Source organism: Gadus morhua, chromosome 7 (genome assembly GCF_902167405.1).
Source record: "Gadus morhua chromosome 7, gadMor3.0, whole genome shotgun sequence".
NCBI lineage: Eukaryota > Metazoa > Chordata > Actinopteri > Gadiformes > Gadidae > Gadus > Gadus morhua.
The window spans coordinates 16508661-16518674 of record NC_044054.1 but is presented as its reverse complement, the minus strand read 5'-3'; the positions used below and the strand labels follow the sequence as shown (position 1 = coordinate 16518674).

The 10014-nt window shown below is 42.3% G+C and overlaps 2 protein-coding genes across 3 annotated transcripts; both read left to right on the top strand.

Annotated features, from left to right (window-relative positions):
* The first annotated feature begins 124 nt into the window (after positions 1 to 124).
* On the top strand, positions 125 to 5586 carry c7h5orf24 (chromosome 7 C5orf24 homolog). Its single transcript, XM_030360252.1, has 2 exons — positions 125 to 420; positions 1856 to 5586. The coding sequence occupies exon 2, from the start codon at positions 1859 to 1861 to the stop codon at positions 2498 to 2500; it is 642 nt and encodes a 213-aa protein (XP_030216112.1). The 5' UTR covers positions 125 to 420; positions 1856 to 1858; the 3' UTR covers positions 2501 to 5586.
* A 686-nt stretch (positions 5587 to 6272) lies between these two features.
* Positions 6273 to 9895, top strand: txndc15 (thioredoxin domain containing 15). Of its 2 annotated transcripts, none has more exons than XM_030360243.1 (6): positions 6273 to 6521; positions 6982 to 7292; positions 7552 to 7698; positions 8015 to 8178; positions 8600 to 8730; positions 9484 to 9895. In XM_030360243.1, exons 1-6 carry the CDS (start codon positions 6431 to 6433, stop codon positions 9678 to 9680), a joined length of 1041 nt encoding a protein of 346 aa, XP_030216103.1. In that variant the 5' UTR covers positions 6273 to 6430; the 3' UTR covers positions 9681 to 9895. The 2 variants fall into 2 exon arrangements, with proteins under 2 accessions (XP_030216103.1, XP_030216102.1); XM_030360242.1 differs by having other exon boundaries at positions 6982 to 7298.
* The last annotated feature ends 119 nt before the right edge of the window (positions 9896 to 10014 follow it).

The following is a 10014-nucleotide window of genomic DNA, read 5'->3' as shown; positions in this document are numbered from 1 at the left end:
AAATCAATTGTTAGAATTCGATCGGTTTTGGTATTGAGGAACAATAATCACTCTTCACTCGTTGTCAAATATCTGATATTTGTTAATTTTGATATGAACAAATGATTACGATGTGAAAGTGGTTTTGGAGGAAAGTGTTAAATCGCATCTGTTCATCTGCGCATGCTCAGAAGGTCTTCCCGTCTTATTAATTTTTAATGGGAAATGGCTGCGTTCCTTATCCAGATCTCCGCTGCATGGAAATCCCACATATATACGCCTTTCATTTCAGTATACAGCAAACCGATATTGTAATAATTCAATCCGGGAAGGTGAATCGGGATCCTTTGTGAGAAATGAATGGAGTCATGCTTTGAAGGATGAAAGATCTGTCCTTTTTGTTTTTAACCCTCTGCTTCCCGTGATCCACAAACAATCGAGGTACAGTAAGTGCAAATATAAGTGGACTAGTGGTGTGCGTTTCATTATCCCATCTTCCTTTGAGTAACTAATTCATAGTTTAATGTAGTTTTTATGTCCTCGGAACCCTTAGAGTGTTGAAGTGTCAGAAGATGTCCGATGATCCCAAGAAGGCACTAACCAGAGCCCAAGTAAATCGGGATATTCATATATTGTTATTTATTAGAGACGCAGTTCATTGTAGCCGTTCTGATATTTAAAACGATATCTACTGTCTGCCATAAGTCCACTGCCCTGTTTGGTCCTGTCTGAGTGACAGACAAGATGCCGACTGGGCTGTCCCCCTGGCTTTTGTACATGCTGTGTTTTATCTGTTTTTGTGTGTAACCTTATCGGTGCTCTGTGCTTCAACAGGATATTGTTATTTGGGAGTATTTTCGTTGAACATTAGTCGTTGCCTAGTCACTTAATCAAAGACCACCATGCTTAATCATTACGTATTCTTAAAACCATAGATTATTAAAATGAGTTGTTTCAATAATTGCATTAAACCTGCTTGGTTTATTATTGTGCAGGAGCAGGTGCTGCTGGTTCCTATAACTGTTACAGATGAAATAGGTCTAGTTATAGTTAACGGTAACTTTGCCATCAGGGTGGTATTTGACTTGCAGCTTCTACCCCCTTAATTCTGTCTGAAGAGTTTGGGCCAGAAGACTGTAGATCTTGGTTGTAAGATAGCAGGACGTTTATGGGCTTACCACTTCTAATGATTTTATGTTTCTCCAATGTAATCAGCCCAGTCTCACACGGCCTGTCTAGTAGTGCTCAAACTGTACACACATTGTGTACTGGTACACACATTTAATTATATCATTCAAATTTGCAGCTTGCCTAATAAACAAAAGCCAATAATACATCTGGCTGCCCCCCACTAACAAAGCCTATCTTTACCCTGATTTGAGTTAGGATTGACTTTACTAATATGTTACCGTACATTATGTATAGCAGAAATAACAGGCATTACAGAGACATTACACACACACACACACACACACACACACACACACACACACACACACAAACACACACACATACACACAGAACCACACACACAATCGCACACACAGACACGGAGACACACACAGACACACACACAAACACATTTAATTCTTTATTTTAATCCACCACCATCACATTACAAGAGACATGATTCAAATATTTCAGAGATAAGATAAGTCACTGCTGATATGGAGCAGAACACAAACACACACCCACACACGCGCACACACACACACACACACACACACACACACACACACACACACACAATTTGGGACTTTGGGGCTTGCTTGAGCCCCTCAAATCCCACCTGATTGGAGGTTGGGGTTACGCCGCACCACATGCCCAGGTCCTCCATGTCCGTGTGCAGCAGCTGACGGCTCCTCTCCTCCTCCAGACGATGATGCGGCAGGTGACCACCAGTGACTTCTGCATGAGCGGCCGGCCGTCCTGCCTGGCGGAGGACTCCCACCACCCCGCCTCCCACTTTGAGCTCTGCGCCTCCCAGTCCAACAAGTTCTACCCCTCCCCGCACCCGCCCTCGCTGCAGATGGGCCTGGGGCCCATGCCGCCGCTGGCCCCCCAGAGCTCACACAAACCCCTCGCCTGCCACAGGCAGGACGCGCTGGGAGACCCCCGCTCGCCGGGACCCCCGCAGGGCTCGGGCATGGGCATGGGCAAGGCCGGCGCCGAGCCGCAGCCGCAGGACCTGAAGAAGAAGAAGCCCCCCGGGGGGAAGTCGGGCCGGCGCGGGCGGCCCGCCGGGACCACCAAGCTGGCGGGGTACCGGACCAGCACGGGGCGGCCCCTGGGGACCACGCGGGCGGCGGGCTTCAAGACCAGCCCGGGCCGGCCGCTGGGAACCACCAAGGCAGCGGGGTACAAGGTGAGCCCCGGGCGGCCCCCCGGCAGCATCAAGAGCCTGTCGCGCCTCAACAAACTAGCCTACGGCACGTGCAGCGGCGCCGCCTTCCCCTACCCGCTGCCCCATAAGGACAGCCTGTGTGAACCCTCCTGCAAGGACAAGGTAGCTAATGATTAACCCGCCGGCCCCTCACCCCACCTGGGTGTTGTCCCGTCAGAGCGGTCTTCTCCCCCGGCCCTCACCCCACCCTGGGCTTTGTCCCGTCAGAGAGCCCTTCTCCCCCGGCCCCTCACCTCCTCGGGGGGGGCAGTCCCGTCAGTGAGCCCTTCTCCCCCGGCCCCTCACCTCCTCGGGGGGCAGTCCCGTCAGCGAGCCCTTCTCCCCCGGCCCCTCACCTCCTCGGGGGGGGCAGTCCCGTCAGTGAGCCCTTCTCCCCCGGCCCCTCACCTCCTCGGGGGGGCAGTCCCGTCAGTGAGCCCTTCTCATCGGCTCTACTTTGAGAGATGCATGCTATAGTTCTGCTGTCAGAAACGGGCCATGATTGTACATTTGTTCCAGTCTGAGATAAGGAAGTGTGCCGTTGCTGTTGTGTTTTTTTATAACTGTTTTTGTGTCGTCATATGTGTGTGTGCTCTGGTCATGTGACCATCAGGATCTCATTTCACCGTTGAATCTATCAGCGTCAAAAGACGATTGGTTTTAAATTCACCTTGGAAATATTTTAATATCTGATCGTGCAGCCATTAAAACTTAATTTGGTCGGTTGATATGACATCCACTGCTGTGTGACACCATCTGTCAGTGGCTGGCTCTGCTGAGCATGCTGCTACTCAGCAACCAGTCCAGTTTAAGCAAGTATTTTCCGTGTTGTCGTTGTTAATGTTGTTTCCAAACGGCCTTCTGATTCTAGGTGTTGTTTCTGTAGGTCTGAATACAGCAACATGCATTCATTACCTGAACCTGAATATAAATAGACTTCCACATTCTATAGGGGTTCTATTTTCAATTACCTAACTTTTCAACAATGGTCCAACTATATTTATTGTTCCGTATGCAGTTTTGCATCACATTAATTTATACAAAAATCGAAAAAAGTGTGAATCTAACAAGCATGACTTCATCATGAAATGCAGTTTGGCTAGGGGTTGAGGACAAGGAGCTATTGGCATGTATTTAGAGTATTGTCCAACAGTATTAAGACTTGATATACTTAACCAGGTATTTAACCCCTTCTTCCCAACACTTTTGTTGGAGAAAAGGACTATGCCAAACATTTTCATGAATCATTGAGGAGACAAGTGGCAGCATTCTGCTTTAAGAGAAGCCCTAAACACGAAACTCCATCCCCATCATTTGTAAATATTTAATTGTTTCTTTTTACTTTTGTTTCTAGACAATTGCAATATTATAATTCTGATGTTTTTTGTTTTAAATTTTTGTATAATATTTCATAGAGTATTATGAAGGCATGTCTCACATTCTGCCACCCTATCTATTCTAAGGTTGGAAATTGCTGTATATTAATTATCTACCCTGAAGCATTTTCTGGCAAACGTCATTGTCAGGTTTGAAACATGTTTTCACTAAGTTATGGCTCAACCCTTTTTCAAACGCTCATTTAAGAAGAACAGATAAGAGATTTAAAGTTGTTAAAGTGGAAGCAAATATGTGTATGGTTGGCTCTATGTGGTGACATAATTATTTTACATCGTTGTACTTAGATTATTATTTTGTTGCGTGTGTGTGTGTGCGCGCGCTTGCGTGTGTGTGTTAATTTGTGTGTGTGTGTGTGTATACAAAGCTGTCAACTGCTTAGGTTGAAATCTGTAGACATGCTTTTAACCGATTGCGACCCAAAACACCATTGTCATCCACCTCTACCAAAGATTTGTATCTTTTCTACAAGCTTCTATAAATTCTCTGCTAGAGTGTTTTGATAACTTCTACTCATCTACTGTATTATAATCGTGTGATTCGGGGGATACCCATGTGGCGAATACAAACGCAGGTCATTAAGGAGCATGTGTGGGAGGTTTCGTCTTTTCCAAGGATGTTTGCAAAAGTAGTCTGGGCACAGCTGGCTATCAAACCCAGGAGCTATCAGCCAGGATCTGATCTCCTCCCAACCTCCTTCGCACTCCCCCCCCCCCCCCCCCACACGATGAAAAGGGTTTTCCGGCCTCTGTTGAACGAAAGTGAATCTGACCAAGGAACTTGTTTATGCCATACTGCGAATGAAGACGCTTCGTTGTACCATGAATAAATAGCTTGTTTAAATAGTGTTGTTAATGCATTATAAATCCATACCTAGGAGCAATGTATGCTTCCACAATCAAATCACAATTTTATATTCAAACGTTTTTACTTACGGACACAATTACATCTCTTTTTTTTATGTAACCAATATGTAGCTTTAAGTTATTTACACTGATGGAAGTTGCTCCTGTTCACATTACATGTCACTGACCTTGGCGGGACACTGGTTTGGTTTTATATGATGTCTGTGCTGTACAACATATATACATATATATCCTTTTTTCCCTTTTACTTTTTTCAAGGATAAAGTAGGCCTATAACTCAAACGATAGTGGATTATAAGGCTTAAATCCGTTCCAAAACTTCCAATTCCCAGCATCTTCCTTGTTCATGACATTGTGAATCATGGGATTCCATCTCCCCATCATACTTCTGGAGAACCCTGACACGTCTAGTGTTATTCCTCAGTGGGTTGACTTGTTTCACAGGATCTCCAAATTTGGTTACAAGACATAAGCGCTTTTGTGAATATATTTTGTTGCGTCCAACTTTTGTTGATCTCTTATGTTGAATGACCATACACCTCACACATATTCTGTGAGTAACTAAGTTTAATAGAAAGCCCATATATTTGGAAGTTTTTCAAGGTGTGATATCAAAGAGGGACTGCAGTTAATGGCAACGTTTTTTGATATGCCTTTACAATTTTAATCCAACACAATCAAGGGTAATTACTGAAATTAAATTATGAAATGTTTAATTGATTCACTCACCCTTCAGCAAGTTCTACAATTTAAAACAGCAGGTTTTAAAGTGATTTTGATTAAGATGTTACCTCACACTATTGAGTATTATCCAGAGAAGAGAAGCCCTGTGATTAATATATTGTGTAACACGCTCACATTTAATTCTTTGTATATTCCCACGTTTTTTTGCATTTCTTTATTTCTTGCATGGTTGTTGTGAAATGTCTAAAGGTTGTGTAATAAATTCTGAATTAAGACTAACTGGTATTGACTTTAACTTTTAAATCCAACTCTTAGCCATTTACATTATTTAAATTATTTGTCCATCGAGAAAGGCAGTATAGATCAAACTGTTTTAAGTTAATATACATTTATAACGTCATTTGTATGGGAAATGATTCAGCCCTCATAAGGTAAATAATTAATCATATTAATAATTTACTTGGTAAATGTCACTATAAATAAATAAACGTGGCCACAAATAAATATTTAATTCCATGTTTAATTAAATATATTTATATGTGTATTCATGTATTGATGTGCTGCTAGTTGTTTATGCAATGAAATATGTCTGGCAGCTTCATTTATAAAGGCAAACATATATTGCATATTGCAATGACTTTGCTGCAGTATGAAAAAATGTTACATGTTGGAATGTAATTATTAACAAAAATACAAGAATATATCTTCATCTCTCTCTCTCTCTCTCTCTCTCTCTCTCTCTCTCTCTCTCTCTCTCTCTCTCTCTCTCTCTCTCTCTCTCTCTCTCTCTCTCTCTCTCTCTCTCTCTCTCTCTATATATATATATATATATAATGTATATAATATATATATATATATGAAGAAAGAGAAATACTTTTTTGGTTTGATTTGAATCCTCTGCCTATTCATAGGTGGAGTCGGAGGTTTGTCCGACATAAACACAGAAATACCAGAACGGAACCATGGAAGAACGGAAGTCAGGAGTCGGAACTCCGGATATAATGTTTGTGTGGTCCGCCATGCTACTGTATCCGATACGCTACACAGTTTTGAAAATTATGAGAGAATGGTTTCCTAGTTTGAATATTTGTCGTATTTTATACCTTCAGTATATAAATTCAATATGACGGTGGTAATAGGTATTAATTATATTTGGTTGGTTTTCTTAAGCATTAATTTGTATTTTAGTGTCAGTTCATCAGTGGTCGCACAGGGTAAGTTTTGGACCGTAGCATTGCTAGCATAACGTTAACTGAATTAACATTATTGTAATATAGTTAATGAGCATGTTAAGCACATTGTGGAAAGTGTTGTGTGCAGGATATATCTAATCAGGCTGAGGGCCCTATAGATGTGTTATCTGAAGCACACCGATCCCTATTAATCAACATAAATGGGTTATTTTGGTATTCTGACAGAATTTTGACCTCCTCTGTTGTTAAGTTCTGTACATATTAACTTAACACTATTCAATGGGATGTTTGCACCAAAGCTTTAACACAGTTGAGTTAAATTCAAGCTAAATGTAGAAACGATGGTAATATCATGGCAAACTAGCTGTTTTTTTTCTTTTTCTATCAGATGTATGCTTGGATATTTAAGGAGGTTTTTTGTCAATGACTAACGTTTCTAGTATAGTTGATATGCATTGCTATTGTTTGATCACGTTCACAGAGAGCAGTGAGTCTTCAGAGACAAAATGGAGTGAGGATGCCCTCTCCGACCTGGAGAACAGCCCTAAATTCGTTGAGACGGACAACTTTGAGTCTCACCCGAAACGGCAGTTCAAAACTGCTGAGATTGCAGATGCCCTTATGGGGACTGAAACCCCCATCGATCCATCGGACATAGAGTCCCTGTATCCCAAAAATGTGAAAGACTTCCAGAGTGGCTTCTTGCCACCTTGTGCTGAGGATGATGCAGAGTGTGCTGCACCCTCTCAGGCTCATTATGGAGTACTTTTGAACAGCCCGGAAACAGAGCAGGTGACTGTAAACAAAGCCTCTTTACATATTAATAGTCTATAAAGATTGAAGGATTTGGGGATTCGGGGTACCAACAGCCATTAAATGTGGCTTCTGCCTACCTTATCATATTCAAACTTTCATCTCCCTGGGCATAACCCTAAATCGATATTGGTTTGAAAATGTATTCACTTACTACTTTCTATTTTCCGTTGTTTGATTTCCAAACGATATGTATAGGGTGGTCTCTCATTCGGTGCCCTCTCTTCCCTGTTCCAAGGTTACTCTGGATATGGTGCACGTGGACGCCATGGTGACGGAGGAGCAGAACACAACGGAGACCACGAAGACGCACAAGGTCAACTGTGATAGGAGGAATATCACCGGGATGGAGGACTTTACTGTGCAGGTCCTGAATGCTTCACAGGTAATTCCTGTCTTCCTGTGAGGAATGGACTTGTTGATGCACTATGGGTACTCAAAGGGTAGTTTCACACATAAATACTACATCTATTAACGTTTTTATCAGATAATGATCTATTCATCTATTCAATTTGAAATATGAATGCCATAATGGAGTCTTTAATCAGAACAATGAGTGCATCGATTTCTCAACTTTGGACGACCTATTGCGATGCAAACCCCTTCCTGCCACTGTTACCATGTAAGCCCTGTTGGCACCGGTAACATCATGCAGTCATGTCTGCGCTGGTCAAACCCTGCTTGCTGGTGATGTGCTGCAGGACCTGATGGAGTTCCTGAACGCCAACGGGACCGAGTGCTCCGTGGTGCTCTTCTTCACCACCTGGTGCCAGTTCTCCGCCAGCCTCGCCCCTCACTTCAACGCCCTGCCAAGGGTTTTTCCCAGCATGCATTTCCTAGCACTGGATGCCTCTCAGCATAGCAGGTACATGATTGCTTGTAGTAGAACTACGTCCTGTTGACAAACATTCAGAAGGAAACATACGAGTTGGTTGCCCGGTTGGTAGCATAATACCTAAAAGCAAGTACTTTTTCATGTGTTTTCCTTCATGCCTACAAGTTAGCTAATTTAGCATGCCAGAGTACATAGCAAGTCAGGCTTCATAGCTGTTTATGTAATTACTCATGTCTTGGGTACATCGAATGTTATGTTATTCGGCATGTAAGGCTATGGAGAACTTTGTTGTTGGTATTATGTTTACAGCCTACACACCTTTTGGGGTCCTTTGTTCCTGAGGTTACGTTGGTATTATTCTGCCCACAAAGTAGCTTTTTATTAATTGTTAGAACAACATGACCTCTAAAGCCTGTGTCTGTGGTATGACCGATTTGATCCATTTGTCCAGCCTGTCCACCCGGTTTGGGACGGTGGCAGTGCCCAACATACTGCTCTTCCAGGGGGTGAAACCCATGGCCCGCTTCAACCACACCGACCGCACCCTGGAGGCACTCACCTTCTTCATAGCAAACCAGACAGGTGTGCAGCATGAACAAATATACACTTTGATTTAATCTCAGATTGGGCGTGGTCGGTATTTATGTTTTCTTGCCTTCATAGCTTCCTATCATTTCACAGAGGTATGGTATGTGACCGTATTTTTGTACAATTTGTATAATACTTAAAAGTTGAGTTAGGAATGTAACTTATTATTATGTTGTCTAGCCTACAATGCTGTGTGTCTAAAATGAAGTCAAGTCTTGCTGGTTATAAATACTTATGGATTGTATAAATACATACTCAGTTTATTTCTAACTTCAACATTATATTATTTCAAACTACATAAAGCTATTAAGATGTGTGATTATGCTGCTATAAATGTCACTTTCAGTTTTTAATATCTGGACTTTCGGGACAGGCGGTCATTATTGTAAAACTTACCGCCTACGCGGGACAGACGCTCTTCATTGGCGAACAAACCTTTTTCAGTCTCAACCACAATGCAAATGCTTTATCCTGCTACAAAACAGAGACAGATATATGTCAACATAATGAAAAGGTGCATCAATAAGATGTCAGATGAAAAATAGAAAGAGGAGCGTCTGTAATTTGGACGGTATGAATAGTACCTACGGTATTTCTAAGTAACCTGGTATACAGTTATACCGCCCTGGCCTATCTCAGATATTGGCACTAAAACTCACTCTTTCTTAATATCCCCCACATGAGTCTAAAGTAAATGCTTGATCCAAGCAATGCAAAATGATGTCCCCTTGAATTCTCTCCATCCAGGATTCGAGGCTGGCCCTGACAGAGAAGTGACGGACTCCGACCAATTGGGGCCCCTGCCCGGGGTGCCGGTGAAGAGCATCGATTGGCTGCTTGTGTTTTCAGTCCTGTTCATCACAGGTTTTACGTTCTATGCCATCCTGCGGACAGACAGCATCCGGTGGCTCATACCAGGACAGGAGCACGAGCACCAGGACTGATTTAGATCAATTAGATCTGTAGTAAAAAATATAATGATGCTAAGTTATTTTACAGTTAAAGATGGCTGGGTTGCATTTAAGGGGGCGGTGATGGTGACACTAAATTGCAAATTGTGTGAAGAGATGACGTGCCATCTATGAAATTTTATAAAAACTGTTTTGCTGTGATTGTAAATGAATGTACATTTGTTGAAATAAAGATGTGTCCTCCTGAACATTGGTTGTCAAATTTGCAGTAGGCAATATTTGATTCTTAATCTCAGTTATTTGGATATGAAAAATATATAATATCACATCTTTAACAGGTATTGGAGACGTTATGGATTTTCCTAAA